The sequence below is a fragment of the Aspergillus tubingensis genome (assembly GCF_013340325.1).
Source record: "Aspergillus tubingensis WU-2223L DNA, scaffold_9, whole genome shotgun sequence".
Classification (NCBI taxonomy): Eukaryota; Fungi; Ascomycota; class Eurotiomycetes; order Eurotiales; family Aspergillaceae; genus Aspergillus; species Aspergillus tubingensis.
In genome coordinates, this window is record NW_023336283.1 from 1,409,412 (window position 1) to 1,428,927 (window position 19,516).

Here is a 19,516-nt window from a genome sequence, read left to right on the forward strand (position 1 = left end):
TCGATTCCCGATTGGGCAAAAGTCGACGCGGTCTAGAAGATCCTCCGAAGGCGCCCAAAAGGCGATCCTCATCTTCTCTCGAGCATCACGCTCCTCTTTCACCATGAAATTCTTCATCGAGTATGTACTACCCTTTACGTAGCTCTCAGCTTCATCCGAGAGCTGTCACAACTGACTCTCCCCATCTTCTAGTGATCTCCCCGTCCTCTTCCCGTATCCTCGTATCTATCCCGAACAATATGCCTACATGTGCGATCTTAAAAAGACCCTCGATGCCGGGGGTCATTGTGTCTTGGAGATGCCCTCCGGGACCGGAAAGACTGTATCTCTTCTCTCGCTGATTGTCGCCTACCAACAACACTATCCGGAGCATCGAAAGCTCATCTACTGTTCTCGAACAATGTCCGAGATCGAGAAGGCCTTGGCCGAACTGAAGGCGCTGATGAAGTTCCGGGCTAAGGAACTTGGGCATACCGAGGATTTTCGCGCGCTAGGTTTGACAAGTCGAAAGAATTTGTGTCTGCATCCGTCTGTCAAGCGGGAAAAGAGTGGCGCGGTGGTCGATGCAAGATGCCGGAGCTTAACTGCAGGCTTCGTCAAGGAGAAGAAAGAGCGCGGTGAGGACGTTGAACTTTGCGTATATCATGAGGTATGGAGCTTGCGATCTGGATCAGGGCCGTTTTTTAACTTCTCTACAGAACCTTGATCTGCTCGAGCCGCACAATCTTGTTCCCCCCGGTGTCTTCACACTCGATGATCTACTCAGATACGGAGAAGAGCATAAACAATGTCCCTATTTTTCAGCCCGACGCATGGTATGACACCCACGGATGGTTGTAGCTACTGCAAGCATACTCATCAACTGACCAGATGCCCTTCTGCAATGTCATCATCTACTCTTACCACTACCTGCTGGACCCCAAGATCGCCGAGAGGGTATCGCGAGAGCTTTCTAAGGATTGTATCGTGGTTTTCGACGAGGCTCACAATATCGACAACGTCTGTATCGAATCGCTAAGCATTGACATTACGGAGGACTCGTTACGGAAAGCGACGAGAGGCGCGAATAATTTGGAACGCAAGATCAATGAGATGAAGACTTCGGATGCAGAAAAGCTCCAGAATGAGTACTCAAAACTCGTTGAAGGCCTACAAGCAGCCGAACAAGCTAGGGAGGAGGATCAGTTCATTTCAAACCCTGTCCTTCCGGATGATCTGCTCAAGGAAGCCGTGCCGGGAAATATACGACGAGCGGAGCACTTCGTATCCTTCCTTAAAAGATTTATCGAATACCTCAAAACCCGAATGAAAGTCATGCATACCATATCCGAAACGCCTCCTTCCTTCCTAACACACGTGAAGGATCTGACCTACATCGAGCGGAAGCCCCTTCGCTTCTGCGCTGAACGACTAACCTCGCTCGTACGAACTCTGGAGCTTATCAACATAGAAGACTACCAACCGCTCCAGGAGGTAGCAACATTCGCGACTCTAGTCGCCACCTACGAAAAAGGATTCCTCCTGATCTTGGAACCTTTTGAATCAGAAGCAGCAACCGTTCCCAACCCGGTATTACATTTCACCTGCTTAGATGCTGCCATTGCCATCAAGCCGGTGTTCGACCGATTCAGCTCCGTCATTATCACTTCAGGAACGTTATCTCCTCTTGAGATGTACCCCAAGATGCTAGGATTCAATGCTGTAATGCAGGAGTCCTACAGCATGACACTTGCTCGCCGATCTTTCTTACCCATGGTCGTAACCCGCGGATCCGATCAGGCGCAGATATCCTCATCCTTCCAAATCCGCAACGATCCCGGAGTCGTCCGAAACTATGGCAACCTCGTCTTGGAATTCTCCCGGATCACCCCCGACGGCGTCGTCGTCTTCTTCCCCTCTTACTTGTACATGGAATCCATCATCAGCATGTGGCAGGGCATGGGCATTCTTGACTCAATCTGGAACTACAAACTGATCCTCGTCGAGACGCCCGACGCACAAGAATCCTCCCTCGCCCTCGAAACCTACCGAACAGCTTGCTGCAACGGCCGAGGCGCCCTCCTTCTCTGCGTCGCACGAGGCAAGGTCTCCGAAGGAATCGATTTCGACCACCACTACGGCCGCGCCGTCATCAACATCGGTGTTCCCTTCCAGTACACCGAGTCCCGCATCCTGAAAGCCCGTCTTGAGTTCCTGCGCGAAAACTACCGCATCCGCGAAAACGACTTCCTCTCCTTCGACGCCATGCGTCACGCCGCTCAATGCTTGGGTCGCGTCCTACGCGGAAAGGACGACTACGGAGTCATGGTGCTCGCTGATCGTCGATTTCAGAAAAAACGCAACCAGCTTCCCAAATGGATCAATCAGGCCATGCTGGAAAGCGAAACCAACCTCAGTACTGATATGGCGGCGGCTACCGCCAAGAACTTCCTGCGGACGATGGCCCAGCCGTTCAAGGCTAGGGATCAAGAAGGGATCTCGACGTGGAGCTTGGCTGATATTGAAAGACACCGAGAGAAGCAGAAGTTGGAGGAGGAACGGGCTCAGCGAGAAATACCACAAAATCTTGCTTATGGCGGTGCCGCGCCTGCTCCCCACAATGGAGTGCGTAATGGTGCAGGTGATGCAGATGAGTTCGATGATGACATTGATAATGAAGATCTAATGATGCTGGATGCGCAGTGAAGCTGAACTTATTAATGGCTTTTTTGTGTCAATACATTCATTTGATCGGTCGCATTTGTTTCTGTTTCTGCTTTCCTTTCATCCCCTCAGCAGTCCTTGCACAACCTGCATGCATGATACCACGGTTTCAAGTCTGGTGTTCAATTGGGTCATCACAGTGTACTATTATACTATATATACAAGGCGTGCTTCGATCAACCAAAAAATATCAGATAATAATGTTACTTCCTTAGTATTCAAAAATTCTTTTTATTGATTGCCTGTACTATTGAGATAAAGGTAGATAGAGGATGCGATCTGCGTAAGAAAACTTCAACTTTTTTCTTATTCCCGCTGAAAGACAACTGCAGAGATCGTTGGACACGTCAGACAAGAACAGTAGGAAAGAAAAGGAAAAGAAATAAAAATAGAAATACAGAAACTAATGATTTTGCACATATACAAAAGATATGAAAGACTGATGAAAATGCAACACGCCCATTATATTTACGCCACAGGAGCAAGGACATCGAAGGCACCGGTACCGACGGTTCCGGTACGACCAACGACGATTCTGGCACTGGGACTCTTGAGGTTATCAAAGTCTCTCTCAACGACGGCCTCCTTGAGGTATCCGACGGTGGTTTCGAAACTCATCTTGGCCAGAGGGGATGAGCCGTCCTTGACAAGACCGTTACGGTTGAAGGGGCGGAAGCCACCAGATTGGGTCATCACATCACCGATCAGGTTCAAATGACGGTTATCGACGGAGATACTGTGACCCTGGAAAACGTCCGACATTTCCTTGACGATCGAGGCACGGGCGGCTTCGACACCGTAGAGGTTGAGCATGTCGTGGATGGAGTTGGTGTAGAGGGAGTGAGGCTTGATGATGTCTTGGTAGTCGCGCATGGCAAGCAGGTTGACACCATCGGTGATGACGTGGGCAGGTTCACCCTTGATCGGGTCGGCTTCGACGAATGTGCAGTTACCAAGGCCAGGGATGGACTGGATGACTGCGCTGCGGCAAGCATCCTCCACCAGGGGCAGAAGCAGGAGCTTGGGAGTGTCGATGTCGTACTGCAGCTGGATAGTGCAGGATCCTCCGTCGCGAGGGTTGAACTTGAACTGCGTGACTTCCTGGTATTGGTTCTTGATATCTTCTTCGCGCAGCTTGGTGTCCTTTGTCTCGCCCTCCGACTCTTCATCGGAAGCATCGTCCATCTCGACATCACGCTTTTCGCCGGCGTTACCCTCCTCCTCGTCATCATCGTCTTCTTCAGCATCCTGCTGTCGGACCATGTCCACCTCCTCGTCCTCGGGGCCTTCGTAAGAGACCTGGTTGGACCGGTTCTGAGTGCCCCGAGCACGCTTGGCGTCGTCCTCGTCGTCTTCAACGTCGTCGTCAGCCGGCTCTGCGTCGGCATCGGCGCCGCGGGGTCCGTCCTGTACGGTGCCAACGGAAGCACCAATCTCAGGCTGAGCAGTGGAGTACTTCTTCAGGGTCTTCTCATCGACACGCTTCTTGAGTTCAGCCTTAGTGAGTCTGACAAGCTTAGGAATGAGCTTCTTCTGCAGTGTGTTTTGCACATCCTTCGTCGTGATGGCGTATTCGGCGGTGTACTCGTCAGCAGGGAAGAAAGTGATATCAATGTCGTAAACCTTAGCCTTGACACTGCCTGAGGAGACGCGCTCTCTGACTTGGACCTTGTCGACAACCTCCGCGATGCTGAGCTTGCTGATAGCCTTGGCAAATCTTTCGGAGTGCTCCTTAGACAGCTCGTCGTTCAAGATCAAGGTCATCGTAGGGGTCATGATATGGGCACTAGCGGTCATAACGATTTCACGCAGACGGGGAATACCCAGCGTCACGTTCTTCGCCGAGTGACCAGCCAAGTGGAAGGTGTTCAAGGTCATCTGGGTGGACGGTTCACCAATAGACTGACCGGCAACGATACCGATGGCCTCACCAGGCTCGACAACAGACTTCATGTACTTCATGTTCATGAGAGTGTTGAATGCCTTCTTGCTGATGATACCGTTCACGTCCTTCTTCTTGTCCTTAAGAAGCTTGTCCGGGTTGGCATCCTCGTACTGGAAACAGGATTGTCAGTCACAGTACTTCGTCTCGTTTTGGGGTTTCAGATAGTCTTACCTTCTTGAGAGCTTGCGAGAAATTCTCCGAGATACTTCCCAAGTTACCTCCGGGGTGGTAGAGAGAAAGAACAGGGTCCATGGCTTCGACCTTTCCTGTCTTGCGCACCTTCTTCATGGCATCCTTATGCCAGTTCGCGACCTCCTCCTTCTCCAAGTTGTGGAAGTCGCTGGTCAGGTTGACCTGAGACATGATAGACACGTAGTTCGATGCCAGGAAATCGAAGTCCTTCAGGTGGACCTGTTTGGTGATATCCAGACCATCCTCACCATACAAGAACTGGACGATCGAGCCATCAGTGGCTTCACGAACAGAGCTGTCGTACTCTGCCTTCAAGCCTTCCATACCCTTGATCAAACAACGCTGCAAGTATCCGGATCTAGAGGTCTTGACAGCAGTATCAATCAAACCTTCACGACCAGCCATGGCGTGGAAGTAGTATTCCTGGGGCTTGATACCAGTCAAGAAACGACCACAGACATAACCACCAGCCATAGGATTCGTGTCAAATGCTCTGAAAGATGGCAGAGTCTTACCGCTAACCATGACGGGTACACGGCGACCTTCCAAAACCTGTTGACCCAGGTTGCAGGAAATCAGGTTGGCATTGACGCTCGAACCCTTAGCTCCGGAGATTGTCATAGACTGCATCTGGTTCCACGGGAAGGGCTTAACCAGACCCTTCGGAAGACAGGCCTTGGTGATCTCGGTCGAGAGCTTCGCGGTGCGAGCGTTCGAAACACTATCAAGGCCGCCCTGCTTCTCATCGTCTCGGAGAACCTCCTCCATACGTCGCCGCAGCTCGGCATCTTGATCGGGCACAGTAGTCTGGTCGAGGGTGACATACTTCAGTGCAACCTCCCGACCAATGGCAGCAGCTTCGCTAATCTTTTCTTTACGAACGCGGTCGCCCTCCGGGGTCAGTCGAAGATCGTCGATACCGCAAGTAAAGGCACGCATGTTCAGGTATCTCGTCAGAAGACGACCGAGAATACTGATCAGCCGACCAGCAATGGTATGTCCATAAATTTCATGGATAGCATCGATCAAACCACCAGCTGTGGGACCAATCTGCTTCTTGTCGAGAATACCACAAAGCATCTCTCCATCCTTGAAAATAACTTCTCCTTCCTCGTTACCCTCGCCCCAACGGTCTCCAGGGGTTGAAGACTTGCTCTTCAAGTTGAGACCAGCCCTGTCGTGAGGCATGATATTCTTGAGGATGGTCGAGATAATCTGCTTACCGGTCCAGAGACGTTTAGGCCGGATCACCGTGGGGCCCACAGTCTGGATCCGATCAGTAATCGTGTGGGAGTTCTCGGGCCTCAAGCAGCTGTACAACAGCTGGTAGTATTCTTCCTCATCGAAGAAGCTGTCACGGCAGGTGAACCAGGTTCCCATGGAAATGTGATCCTGAATCAGACCTCTCAGGGGTTTTCCGGATGTTGCGACAAGGTACTGATGATCTGCATCCGCAAGCATCATAGCCTCCGAACGAGCGAGCTCGTTCTGAGGGAAATGCATGTTCATCTCATCACCATCGAAATCTGCGTTGTAGGTATTGCAGTTGGCGTAGTGCATGCGAATAGTTCTTTCGTTGGGAAGAACACGAGCTTTGTGACCCATGATGGATGGCTTATGGAGTGTAGGCTGACGGTTCATCAAGACGATATCACCGGTGGTGAGATGGCGGTAAACCTTCTTGTTACGCGATCCTTTCATGCGCCAATTTGACGGGGCGAGCAGCTGGTTTGCCAACGCCGTCCGCTCATCCAGACTCTTAAACCTGAGGTTGGTGACTTGGCCAAATTCGTTCTCAATAGCCGAAGCACCAGGGTATTTGTCAGGACCATTGATGACTGCCTGCTTCATCTCCCAGAAGTTATGGTTTGTCACCGGCTCGGGGTAAGTCAACTTCTTCGCGAACACCATAGGGACACCAATTTCGTTGGTCTCAATGTTAGGGTCGGGCGAGATAACACTTCGAGCAGCAAAGTTGACACGCTTTCCCATCATGTTCTTTCGGAATAGACCCTCCTTCTTTTCGAGGTACTGCTTAATGCCCATCGGAGCGGCGGCGGCGGCGGGTCCGCTGAGGTTACCACGGTCACGATCAATTAGCATGTTGACGGTATCCTGGAGGGTGACGATCGAGTGAAGGAGATCACGGTAGTCCCGCACGCGCGTAGTAGAGTCGGCGCCTGCGCTCTGTCTCTCCTTGCTGATCTGGTTGATGATGTCGCAGTTCTTCAAGATCGCTGTGAATGACTGGTTCTGCTGAGCCTCCATGATCTGACCGGGCCCTTGCGGTGCCGCGGGACGGAACTTGTTCGGTGGCACCAGGATGTTCTTGATGAAGAACATATCTGCGCTAACCCGGGACTCCTTCTTCGGCAAAGGTCGGGAGTTATAAACCAGGCTCAAGATTTCCTGCTCTTTCTCGAAAAGCAGCGTCATCGCAGCGTGGACTTCGGGAGAGGGCATGAACTGCTGGGTCTCTCCAACGGCCTGTTTCCTGCTCTCAGCCTGGGCCACAATTGCATTTCCACGCGCAACCTCTTCCTCTGCACCATGTGTTTCGGAAGTGGTGCTAACATTGTCAGACACTCCGTTAGCAAGCGCCGCCTTGTCCTTGGAGGTAAGATTCTTGGCCTGCTGGAGGAGGACCAAGGAATTCGGTATTTGGAATCCAGCTTGCGTCATGATAAGTCTAGACTTCTCGGGCAAAGCCTTTCGGAAGATTTTCGAGGACCGATCTTTACGGTACGACGGGGAGAGTCTATGCGCCTGGATCAGTGACGAGGCCTTGCAAAAGTTTGCGCGTAGAGAATTCAGGAACGTACCCGCTGCAGCTGGCGCACTTCTTCGCAGCACCAATGTCTTTGAAGAATTCTCTAACAAGTGCTCGTCTCTGCTCCGCAGCGAGCGGGTTCTTCGAGCCAGACATGAGACCCCGTAGCCTTCCATCTGCTTGCGCTTGGCGGATAGATTTCTTGACAAAAGCATTTCTGCGGGCGATAATGTCATCGTCGTCCTCTTCCTCGCTGCTAGACCCTTCACCATCCTTGTTCGTCTTCTTCTTGTCGGACCCCTTGCCGCCAATCGTATCGATAACAGCTACCTCATCAACCAAGCCATAGTGCAGCAGGCGCAATTTGCAGCTGTAGGAACTGATGTTGGTTCGGCTCATCTGGAAACGGTGGCAGTAGACACACTGGCCCTTGAGCAAGCGGTACAGCTGGTCGAAATGCGTGACATTGTACACATGGACTGGGAGTTCGATGTGTCCGGGATGGCCAGTACAAGACCATGAGGTTTGGCGGCATGTCGTGCAACTGGAGACTGTTAGCTACGATTCGCATACGCATAGTACGCGATCACAAGGAATTCGAAAGCAAAGAAAGGGGAACCTTACACATGGTCACCCCATGCACCCATAGCCGGATCATAGAGACCACCGGGAACGGGGTTGTTGAAAGAATCCAATGTCGGAGTATTATGGATTCGCTTTACCGAGATGGCCTTGATGTCTTGATCATTGTAGACACCAAACTCAATCCCCGCAATGGAGGAGGCCACAGGCCGAGCGAAAGTAGTCATGATTCCCCTGGCAGCCGCTTGAGCGACAAACGACGCTGGCGGTGCAAATTCTGGGACTCGTGGGGGGTTAAAGGCCTGGGAAGCAGAAAAGGCGGGTTCGTCGGTCTCGACGATGCGAAAAGTTTCACCCAACTTTTTTTCTGCCGTGCGACACCGCCGGCGGACCCACGTTGGCACTTGCAGCGCCCCGTGATTTGAGATCCTTTCCTTGTCTCGATTGTTGACGTCTTTTCGCGACCGGCCCCAGATCTTGCTTATTGAGCTGCCTTTCTTCGACTCTCTCACTTCGATCCCATCGCTAGTCTGTCGGTCGCTCTGCTGATCTCCGTGGGTGAGTGGAGCATTCATTTGTCTCTCCGATCATGGCGGACATATCAGGCAACATGCTGAAGCGGCCTCACCCCGAGGACCAAGACAACAACACTCAGAAAAGACCTCGTTCCAATCATGGATCCCCCATGCCAGCCCAAGGCGCACCTGCCGCGGGCAAGGTTGATATTGAAAAGATGGTGGCCGAAGCAAGAGCAAAAGCAGAAGCGGTGCGTGCCAGACTTCAAGCGGCAAAGGGTATATCGCCATCGCCTACACCGGCTGCATCAAGTGCCAGCCCTACGCCTCCTGCCGCCAGTCCAGCCATGTCGAGATTGGAACAAATGAAAGCTAGAGTGGCAGCAGCGACCAGTCGCGCCAATGCTGCTCCTCCGCAACGACCCGCCCCTACGCCGACTCCTCAACCTCCTCCATTCGAAGATGAAGATGATGGCTCGTCGCGAGCTCGAGGTGGTCTGGATGTTGGTCTTCACCCCGCTTTGCTCTCCGATACACTCGAGTTTCGGGGTGCGAAAGGACGGCAGACTTCCCAAAACAAGAGCCGACGTACAGAATCGCCAGCTACCGCGGGGAGGCCAGATCGAGCCGGACTTGATCTATCGGGGCCGTCTATAGAGGAAATCAAGAACAACCCATACTTTGACCCGAACCTTGGTCCGAAAGCAACAGTAGCGAAGCCCCGACAAACGCGACAGCTCATTTTCAACCAGAAGGGCAAATATATACAGCAGGCCGCTGCTCTCCGTCGGCAGGCTCAGTTGGAGGCTATGAAAAAGCGGATTGCGGAAAGAGCACGGCAGGCGGGGATTGATGAAGACTTGGATGTTGAAAAGGCTTTCCTCGTGCCAGCCCCTCCCGCAATTGAATGGTGGGACGAAGGCCTAGTAAACGGCGAGGATTATTCTAGCATCGAAGATGAACAAAACCTTAAGATCGACACGCCTGACTCGATTATCACGCAATACGTACAACACCCAGTTCTTCTTGATCCTCCGCAGGAAAAGCTACTACCAGCACAGAAGCCTATGTATCTCACGCCAAAGGAACAGGCGAAGATCCGTCGCCAGCGCCGCATGGCAGATTTGAAGGAACAACAAGCGAAGATCCGACTGGGTCTCGAGCCAGCGCCTCCACCGAAGGTCAAGAAATCGAACCTGATGCGAGTCCTGGGTGAACAAGCCGTCAAGGATCCCACGGCTGTGGAGGCACGCGTGAACCGTGAAATCGCAGACCGTCGTGAGAAACACGAGACTGCGAACGCGGAGCGCAAACTTACCAAAGAAGAACGCCGAGAGAAGCTTGCCCGGCAACAGGAGGCCGATGCAGAGAAGGGTATTCAAATGACCGTTTATCGAATCGACAGCCTCGCCAACGGGCGGAACCGCTTCAAAATCAGCAAGAATGCCGAACAGAACGCTCTCACAGGAGTATGCGTCATGCACCCTCGCTTCAACCTCGTGATTGTCGAGGGAGGCTCCCACTCTATCAACAACTACAGAAAGCTCATGATGAACCGGATTGACTGGACCGAGAACGCTGGCCCGAACGCGGTGCGCGAGGGCAACCGCGAGGCCCAAGCCGCCTGGCTAGCAGCTGAAGATGAGCAAACCGGGGAACTGAAAGACCTTAGTCACAATACCTGCGAACTTGTCTGGGAAGGTCAGGTCAAGACCCGCGCGTTCCGGAAATGGCTGGGTGCGCGAGTGTGTGAAACGGATTCCCAAGCTAAAGATGTCTTGGCCCGTGCGAAGCTGGAGAATTTCTGGGTATTGGCGAAGAGTGCCAAACAGAACGAGTCATGAGCTCGATCGCACATGACATGGCATGGCATAGCATTATCACGCTTTCTAATTACAAGTTACTCTTCTGTATCATAAACAAACCCAGAAAGATTTCCCCCACTTTATATCCAGAGACATTAGTATCGTATGTCAGTACACTGTACGCCGTACATTCGACCATGATAATATTGGATGTTCTAAAGAAGCGTGGAGCGATAGTGCAGAATTAGATAAAACTTTTTGATTACCCATCCGGAACCGAATCAAAAAACGATGCCCAGTTAGTAGCTCCAAAAATGCAACCGAACCCGGATAACTAAACAAACGAAAAGAGAAGAATAGCCAGGATCCATTTCCAAAAGGGAACGCATATAGCAATATATAGATCAATCAATCATATCATCACAAATCACGAACGAGGAGGTCCCTGGTTCTGGTTCTGGTTGTTACTTAATTGCCGCAGAAGATCCAATTGTGCTTTCACTTGATCGAAGTTCATCGTCGGTTGTTGGGGTTGTTGTTGTCCCGGTACTTGTTGGTGCTGCTGCTGTTGTTGCTGTTGCTGAAGGGCAGCCAGGAACAAGGGGTTGATGTGCACGTTACCAGGAAGCTGCTGGTACGGGTTAGGTTGTTGATAGGCCTGTTGGAAGGGCATCTGGAAATTGAATGGTGCTGTTGGCATGGCACCTTGTCCGTACGCCTGGGGTTGTTGCGGCTGGAAGGCTCCGAAGGGAGGGAACTGCTGAGGGAGAGCGTACGCGCCTTGCGGGTTTGTGGGGTACGCTGCTTGAGGGTAGGCGTGGGGTTGAGGTTGAGGTTGAGACTGATGAGAGGCCTGCGCTTGGGGCTGGTAGTATGATTGTTGACGATCTTGATGGTGAGGAGCCGACTCGTGGGAGGGACGACCACCGCGGCCACCACCACCGCGACCTCCACGATCATATCCTCGGCCACGGCCACGGCCACCACCGCGGAAGCCGGAGTTGTTTCTGCTGGGGCCGAAGTGGCCGTCGGCTTCAACGGGAGCTTCCTGTTGGCGCATCATCTCGTGCAGGTTCTTCGGCCGGGCCAGCGGAGTGTAGCCGTCGTCAGCGGGGTTATCGTCGTAGTTCAGTTCGCTTTGACCGAGCTTGGAAGGTCCTGGGGGGTTTCTTCTGCCTCTTGCTGGGCCGTTTTCGTTCCGAGAGTCCTTCTTTTCCTGGCGCTTCTGCTTGAGCTTGCGCTTGTACTCTGCCTCCGCTTCGTCGTCGGAGAACTCGACTTCGTCCTCGGCGATCTCTTCATCGTGGAAGTTGGAGGCATCGCTTCCCTTCAGGCCCTTGAGGGGTTGAGTGAAGACGAAAGTGGAGTGTTCCTCGACATAGTAGACATGTGTGCCCTTGGACAGGCCACGCTCGGTGATGGCGGCCGCGGTCGGGTACCGAACGGCATACAGAGGGTTCTCGACCCTTCCGAGAGTCTCGGAGACTACACCGGCGACACTGCGGTTCTCCAGACAGAGTAGCGAGCCGGCTTCCAGCACTTGGTATTCGCCGCTGGTGTTGGCAGTAATGAGGAGTGTGTTCTCGACGATCGCCTCCACCTGACCCAGATGCACAATTTTCATCTCGGGTGTGATGGTAACCTCAGGGATGGGAGGTGCTTCTTCGGGCATTTCGTTCGCTGTTCTCAGATGGCCGCCGGTTTTGCCTTTTCCATCGCCTTCGTCGTCAGAGCCAAGTTCGGCCTGCATCAATATCCGTGCTTGTTCTTCGGGGCTCAGGATGGGGTAGTCTTCGTCGTCGTCGCTGTCATCGGAAGAGTCTGTGGAGGAGTCGTCGGATGATGATTCGTAGGGAGAGGAATCGATTTCCCACTCGGGGTGCTCGTCGTCTTCTTCTTCTTCCTGGGCAGCCTCAGCACCATTAGTGGCAGGTGCCTCCGCTGGTTGTTGGGTCTCCTGCTTCTCATTGGCATCCACATCCATAGCATCGGTAGCGGGCTCCGCCTTAGTTTCCTCCATCTTCTCGGGCTCAGCCTGTTCGGGGGCAGACTGGTTGGTAGAGACAGCATCGCTCTGCTCGCCGGCCGCATTTGTGGTCGTCTGTGGTTGCTGCAGATCTTTGACGTTGTCATTGACCAGGTTCAAACCCGGAATGGGGGGATGGGTTTGTGAAGCGGCATCCGGCTCACTGGTCGGATTCTGAGCGCCATCAACCTGGTCCTTTACAGCGCTACTGTCCGCAGGTGTCCCGACAGCCAAGGGAGTATTGTAGAAATCGCTTCCATCGTCCGCTGGCGTCAAGGCAATGGGTGGCGTATCGATGGTGCAGGGTCTCTTGACAGGAGGACCCTCATTGGGGACTTCTGAAGAGCCCAGAGGCTGAGCAGGGGACTGGTTATCACTCATCTTGAAATCTCCAAGGACCACGAAGGACAGTCACCCCAAAAACAAGCGAAAAAGGTGAAATAGAGGAGTGATGAAACTGCGACGGGAACTTTTCTTCGTTCTGGAGAAGCGGGTTGCCGTGGTGCCGCTTATCGATAAGCGGCGCTGCTCGCTTCTTCCGCCTCGCGGGACTCATTCCGGACTCTCTTTCCGACCGCGTCAATTCGACGGCGTCAAGCACAAGTGCGACAATAGGAGGATTCATCATCCGTGGATCATTCCTAGAAGCTATAATGGCACCTGCTCGGAGGACAGGCGAGGCCCCTTCAGGACCGCAGGGGCCAACGCCTACTCCGCGCACCAAACAACGGTATGAGTATTCCTCCAGCTGGCATCTTCCATCCGCAACTGCTAATAAGTCGTGCTATTCTAAAGGCCGCCGCCGCCGCCATTTTACCTACCATTGAACATCGCACTCTACCTTTGCATTATCACCAATGTGATTTCAGCCCTCTACGCGCCGATACAGGATTGTGACGAAGTCTTTAACTTCTGGGAACCAACGCATTATCTCAACCATGGATACGGGCTTCAGACGTGGGAGTACTCCCCGGTGTACTCAATCCGAAGCTGGCTGTATGTCTCTACACATGCCCTGGTGGGCAAAATCGGATCGTTTGCTCTAAGCAGCAAGTCTGCAGAGTTCTATGCGATCAGATGCTTCCTTGCGCTGGTGTGCGCTGCTTGCGAGACCCGTCTCTACTCCGCCATCTGTCGCACCTTGAGCCCCCGCATCGGCCTTCTCTTCCTCATGGTCGTCGCATTCACCCCGGGCATGTTCCATGCGTCAACCGCCTTCCTACCATCTAGCTTCACCATGTATATGTCGATGCTGGGTCTGACGGCGTTCTTGGATTGGCGAGATGGCCAGAAAACGGCGCAGGGAATCATGTGGTTTGGGCTCGGGGCGATTGTCGGCTGGCCGTTTGCCGGTGCTCTCATGCTTCCTCTTCTACTGGAGGAGGTTGTCATCGGCTTATTGTCATCAAACATGAGAGGGATGTTCTTAAGCGTCCTGGATGGCGCGATGAGGTGTTTTGTAATTCTGGTATGACTTCCTGAATGGCCTCCCCATCTTGCGTTTTGGCTAACACTCCCAGGCTCTTGAAATTGCCGTAGACTACGCTTTCCTGCGTAAACTTGTCATTGTACCCTGGAACATCGTTGCGTACAACGTTTTTGGCGGAGAGGGAAGAGGTCCCGATATATTCGGGGTTGAGCCTTGGACCTTCTACATCCGGAACTTGCTGCTCAACTTCAACATCTGGTTTGCGTTCGCTATGGCCGCTGCGCCGCTGCTTGCCCTTCAGGCGCTTTTCCGCCCCAAGGCGACTAGTGTGCAGACCTTGCTCAGAACCGTGACACTTATCACCCCGTTCTACATGTGGTTCGCCATCTTCACAGCTCAGCCGCATAAGGAAGAGCGGTTCATGTTCCCAGCATATCCATTCCTCGCACTCAATGCGTCCATCGCCTTCCACATGATTCTGTCGTTCGTTGGCTCCAGTAACCCCAATGTGTCAGCTGGGAGTATGTTACCGAAGATCAAGCTGGCAGTGATCATGTCAATAATCCTAATGGCCCTCAATTCTGGTCTCCTGCGGATTTTCGGGATCATGAGCGCCTACAATGCTCCGCTGAAGGTATTCGAACCGTTGGCACAGCCCGGGGTCGCCCAGCCAGGCGATACGGTGTGTTTTGGCAAGGAGTGGTACCGGTTTCCCTCGTCCTTCTTCCTCCCCAGCGACCTGCGGGCCAAGTTTGTTCGCAGCGAATTCCGAGGACTGCTTCCGGGTGAGTTTCCTGAGGCTGCGGACTTCTCTGCGCTCTTTGAAGGGACGTCGCGGATTCCCACGGGCATGAACGATCGCAATGAAGAAGATCTCGGAAAATACGTAAGTTCTCGGTCTTTCCTTCCTCTCTCTCTCGCATGCTTATCTTTTGCTTAGACCGACCTCTCGCAATGTTCCTTCCTGGTAGACTCGGAGTTCCCGAGCCGGAAGGCAACCGAGCTGGAGCCAGATTACATCCACGAGGACACGCAGTGGGAGCAGCTGGCGTGTCATAGCTTCCTGGACGCATCCCAGACGGGTCTTCTGGGGCGGCTGATCTGGACTCCGGATTTGCCAATCACCCCAGAGCCTCTTCGGCGGAAATGGGGCGAGTACTGTCTGCTGCGGAGACGCAGCGACGTTACAGTAAACGCTGCATAGATTGGCTATGGAAACGTGGGGTTCAAGCTACTGTACATAGATATCTCCCCCGGTTACCCTTGTTCGTAAGGTGGATGCGCGCCTGCAGAAGAGAAGTCATGCTGAAGCCAACGCTCGAATGAGCTTGGCTGGCGGTGTGGTGGCCTTGCCGGATTGGGGAAAGATATCCTCGGGTGATAAGAGGGTTTGCAGGTAATGCAGCGTCAATCAATCCCGCTGGCTGTTATCTTCAACCCACAGCTTCTGGCTGGAGTTCATTCTCGCATCGCATTAACCCTTCTGGCAACCCACCCAGCGCCCTTCTTCATTGGTGCGCTTGCACCTTGCGCATCATCTGCATAGCTAGTTCCACCCTCTCTCTCTTACTTCGTATGTATCATATATCATATCCCCCGGCATCCCGGGACTATCTCCGCCATGGTGGTAGCACAGACGGGTTTCCGACCACCGTGAACCATTTTCAGTCATCATGTTTCCTAATTCGCTTCATTTTGGCCAATCTCCCATCTACGACATCGCCCTGATCAGTGCGGTAACCAGTATCGGCGTCTGGCTCATCACCCGAGCATTTCACTGGTGGACGACAACATCCAAGCCAGACGGACCCCAATCATCAACCCCAGATCTCGAGAAGAAGTCGGTCGCAGTTACCAGGAAACCGGGAGGTGAGCTACCTCCAGCAGTTCCCATATCCAGGTCCATGTAACTGATGCCAATAATGTAGAATGGATCCCATCGGACTTTAAAAGGCCTCCAACATCACCGTATCCCGACTGGGATGTACACACGACCAAGCCCATTCCCTATCGACCATTTCGATATGGACCGTAAGTTGATCCGCCAAGTGCACATCTACAGCCAGCAATCAATCTAACCATCCACAGCAAGTACTTCGTCACGATGGGCCTGCGCAGCATGAAATGGGACGAATGGATTGGTGAGACCCATTCCCAATCCCACACCCTACCCCTTCACATACTAACTATCTCACTAGAACTCGACAACCACTACCTCAAATACCACGCCGACAAGGCCCGTCGCATCGCAGAACGCGGCGACAAATGCTGCAAAACCGCCCCGGAAGCATGGGACGCAGCCATCGAGCTCCTCGAAGAGCTAACCTCCTACCTCCCCGAACGCTACCCAACCATGTTCCAAAGAACCCCAACCGGCCTAACCAACCTCATCACCCACGAAACCTTCAACATAACCCAGCGCCCCCTCCCCGAAGACCCCATGACCATCGCCGCACGCCTCATCCAAGACGACCTCGCCATCATGATCGAACGACCCGACGGCGAATACTACCTCCTAGCGGGCGCCATCCTCCTCGCCGGATTCTGGCGCCTCTCCGACAAATACGGCATGCGACTATCCGAAATCCACACCTCGGGCTCCGTCCCGCAATACACCGAGAAACTCGAAAAGGGAATGATGAATTTCTTCCGGCGCTTGAAACCAGAAGACCCTGTTCTCCGGAACAACTACTTCATCCAAGTCGATGACAGTTTGCCCTGGTCGCATAGTATCGGGTCCGAGGACGCGGAGGAAGTATCGTGGAGCACGGCGCAGAAGAACAAGGCGATTGAGAATCACTGGTTTCGGTCTGAGAGGCAGAGTCTACGACGGTTGCCGAGGTCGGGAGGTGTGGTGTTTACGATAAGGACGTATTTTGAACCCATTACGCGGATTGTGGAGGAGGAGTATGTTCCGGGCAGGTTGGCTTCTGCGGTGAGGAGTTGGGGGGATGATGTCGCGGTTTATAAGGGACGGGAGAGGTATGGAGATGTGTTGTTGGAGTTTTTGGATAGGAAGCATCGGGAACAGCTGGATAGGGGGTTGAGGGTGGAGTTGGAGGATGAGGTGAGGAAGTATCCTCTTTGAGATTTGATTGCTGTCTGTGTTTTTGGTTCTTGTCAATATCCTTGATATACTTACTATCCATGAGAATATGAACATTTATTCAATACTCATTAGCATTGTCTCTAATACTGTTTATATGAGGTAGTTATAAGTAGTAATATATCACAGCACCAACACCATCCCTCTTTCCTATCCCCGTATCCATAACGCCAACTAACCAACCAACACCCCTGAAGAATCACACACACATATAGTAGTCGTAGTATATACTAATCAAACACCAACCTCCACACCCCCCTCAACCTTACTCTTCCTCCCCATCCTCCTATTCGCAAACAACCACTCCCTCTCTTTCCTCCACTCACAGTCATCCTTAAAATCACAAATCCGACACTTCCACGCCTCCATAACCTCCACACCGCGTGGATCCCTCTCCCCGCGCCACCAATGCATCTGATCCGCCACATACGACGACATGGACGTCGGATCGAACAGGAACGACCTACTCCCGAGCACCCGGGGCGGTTGGAGGTCCGCACTCGGCTTTGAGGAGATATATCGTGCCGTAAGTAGTGGAGAGAGAATGGTGGGGTAGGGGTCTAGACTGCGGGGTTGGAATTCGGAGGGGATCGAGGGGGATGCTGTTGGGGGGGAGGAGAGGAAGGTGAGCCGGAGGTGGGATTTCATGAGGGTCCAGAGAGTGGTGAGGGTGTTGTGGGTGGAGAGGATGGTGGTGGAGTCTTGGCTGGAGGACTGGGAGGGAGAGTGTGAGTCGGGTTGGGATTGGGAAGAGTGGAGGTGACGCTGGGGATGCTCGATGGCGTCTTGTGGGGTGGGGATATAGTCGGGGTCGAATTCTTGGGAGGACATGGCGTCGAAGAATTGGTCGTTCAGACCACCGACTTCGTTGATAAAGGCGTCGGTGAAGGGGCGGTTGGGGTCCAGATTGTATCGCGAGGCGAGGAGGTCGATGGTCACGTCGTCGCTGAGGACGAGGCGGTTGAGCATGTGGTAGTAGAGTTGGAGTTGGAGGAGAGTAGGTCGGAATGAGGAGCTCTTGACGGTTGGGACGGAGCCGCTGCCGCGTGTCTTGACGTCGGTGAGGTAGATCCGTGGCTGGTGGGAGAAATTATCGGTTTCCTGGCTGCTGCTGGCCATGTTCATGTCCATGTCCATATCGGAGTCCTCTGCCTTCGCGGGTGTATCATCCTGCCCATAAACCTCCGACAGAAGCCTCCCACCCCCAGTCGGAGAGAGCAAGTAGTCCGACAGCGACATCTGATACTCAGGCAAGATAGCCCTCGACGCCTCAACATCAGCATAATACGTCGCAGCAGTGGCCTCCAGCTCCGGGTCAGGACAGTCATAAGAAAGCTGATCAATCACGCCGGTGACCAGTTCTCCATCCACCAAGCCCCAGACCTCCAACTCCCGAGTAATCCCAAACTCCCGCAGCATGCGCACACCCTGGATGATATTCCAAATCCGCAAGGCCAGCGCATCCTCCTTAGTAGTGATATCCACAGGAACCGTCGTGTAGATTTCATCCTCAAGCGTCTTGTGGATTTTACTCCCCAGTTTCATCGCCGCTGTCCTCGGCTTGCGCCCAAATTTGGTCAGCGTATACCAATACTGTAGCTCACACCATGCCGGCGAGATCAGATCCGTGACTGAAAAGGCTTTCATCGGAGGCCGTCGGAACCTTTCCACAGGTGATCTTGTATCCACCTCAGCATTTTCATTATTGTTGCTGTTGCTGCTGCTGTTGTTGTTGTTATTCTCCCTCTCTATCCGTTCCTGATGACGAGCTGCCTCGCGTTCACGTTCTCTTTCACGCCCTTCTGTCGAATTCGGATGCTCAACTAAACGCTTCGAGTGAAGTTCCACCGTCAGCCACCACCCTGTTCCAATCTCCTCACCACGAACAAACAATAAACATAAATAAGAGATAAGGAAAACTACTAACCAGACGCGGCACGACCGTAGTAGCCTGGAATCGCCGCTGATCTTGCGCCAACGCTGCCGCCACCCGGCCGATTCGCCCAATTCCGCTGCGGCCATGTAGGCTTCTCGCGCCCCAGGACCTTAGGTACCCGGCTGCTTGAGAAATACGCATACTGGTCTTCGATGTCTCGAGCGACAGGTGCGACCTGAGAAGGAGGTGGATCTGCGTTTGCTTCTTCTTCTGCTGGGGGAGTCGCGTGGCGATCCGGGGCGATCTTGGCGAGCAGGTCGGTCAGCAGCGCGTCTTCTTCCGGGGAGAAATCGGAGCCGTAGTCTGAGGTACTACTGCTGTCGTCGCTGTCATTGAAGGCGCCGGGAATTACAGGAGATGCTGCTGGTGGAGGGCAGGACATGCCTGCAATGCGAAGGAGGGAATCATGCCGCGTGTGGTGGAAGATGGTGGCATTGAGAAGGAAGAGTCGCGACGAGATCCAAAGTTCGGGTCTGGGCGCTCGGGTCGTCTCACGTCATATGATGA

The 19,516-nt window shown here is 53.3% G+C and overlaps 7 protein-coding genes across 7 annotated transcripts; 4 read left to right on the plus strand and 3 right to left on the minus strand.

The window, feature by feature from the left end:
- Nucleotides 1-103: 103 nt before the first annotated feature.
- On the plus strand, nucleotides 104-2,685 carry AtWU_08545 (TFIIH/NER complex ATP-dependent 5'-3' DNA helicase subunit RAD3; the record flags this gene model as incomplete). Its single annotated transcript, XM_035503653.1, has 4 exons — nucleotides 104-120; nucleotides 193-649; nucleotides 699-815; nucleotides 871-2,685. The coding sequence occupies 4 exons, from the start codon at nucleotides 104-106 to the stop codon at nucleotides 2,683-2,685; spliced, it is 2,406 nt and encodes an 801-aa protein (XP_035359546.1).
- Nucleotides 2,686-3,171: 486 nt separating this feature from the next.
- AtWU_08546 (DNA-directed RNA polymerase I core subunit RPA190) lies at nucleotides 3,172-8,767 on the minus strand (the record flags this gene model as incomplete). The annotated part of the gene is made up of 4 exons (XM_035503654.1): nucleotides 3,172-4,758; nucleotides 4,820-7,598; nucleotides 7,663-8,154; nucleotides 8,235-8,767. 4 exons carry the CDS (start codon nucleotides 8,765-8,767, stop codon nucleotides 3,172-3,174), a joined length of 5,391 nt encoding a protein of 1,796 aa, XP_035359547.1.
- Nucleotides 8,768-8,781: 14 nt separating this feature from the next.
- Nucleotides 8,782-10,551, plus strand: AtWU_08547 (U4/U6-U5 snRNP complex subunit PRP3; the record flags this gene model as incomplete). Its single annotated transcript, XM_035503655.1, has 1 exon — nucleotides 8,782-10,551. The coding sequence occupies one exon, from the start codon at nucleotides 8,782-8,784 to the stop codon at nucleotides 10,549-10,551; it is 1,770 nt and encodes a 589-aa protein (XP_035359548.1).
- Nucleotides 10,552-10,939: 388 nt separating this feature from the next.
- AtWU_08548 (RNA-binding snoRNP assembly protein NAF1) lies at nucleotides 10,940-12,919 on the minus strand (the record flags this gene model as incomplete). Its single annotated transcript, XM_035503656.1, has 1 exon — nucleotides 10,940-12,919. The coding sequence occupies one exon, from the start codon at nucleotides 12,917-12,919 to the stop codon at nucleotides 10,940-10,942; it is 1,980 nt and encodes a 659-aa protein (XP_035359549.1).
- Nucleotides 12,920-13,191: 272 nt separating this feature from the next.
- Nucleotides 13,192-15,171, plus strand: AtWU_08549 (dolichyl-P-Man:Man(6)GlcNAc(2)-PP-dolichol alpha-1,2-mannosyltransferase; the record flags this gene model as incomplete). Its single annotated transcript, XM_035503657.1, has 4 exons — nucleotides 13,192-13,268; nucleotides 13,334-14,006; nucleotides 14,059-14,853; nucleotides 14,908-15,171. The coding sequence occupies 4 exons, from the start codon at nucleotides 13,192-13,194 to the stop codon at nucleotides 15,169-15,171; spliced, it is 1,809 nt and encodes a 602-aa protein (XP_035359550.1).
- Nucleotides 15,172-15,640: 469 nt separating this feature from the next.
- AtWU_08550 (heme-dependent oxidative N-demethylase family protein) lies at nucleotides 15,641-17,055 on the plus strand (the record flags this gene model as incomplete). The annotated part of the gene is made up of 4 exons (XM_035503658.1): nucleotides 15,641-15,836; nucleotides 15,896-15,998; nucleotides 16,056-16,108; nucleotides 16,166-17,055. The coding sequence occupies 4 exons, from the start codon at nucleotides 15,641-15,643 to the stop codon at nucleotides 17,053-17,055; spliced, it is 1,242 nt and encodes a 413-aa protein (XP_035359551.1).
- A 252-nt stretch (nucleotides 17,056-17,307) lies between these two features.
- On the minus strand, nucleotides 17,308-19,391 carry AtWU_08551 (exonuclease V; the record flags this gene model as incomplete). The annotated part of the gene is made up of 2 exons (XM_035503659.1): nucleotides 17,308-18,935; nucleotides 19,001-19,391. 2 exons carry the CDS (start codon nucleotides 19,389-19,391, stop codon nucleotides 17,308-17,310), a joined length of 2,019 nt encoding a protein of 672 aa, XP_035359552.1.
- Between the last annotated feature and the right edge of the window lie 125 nt (nucleotides 19,392-19,516).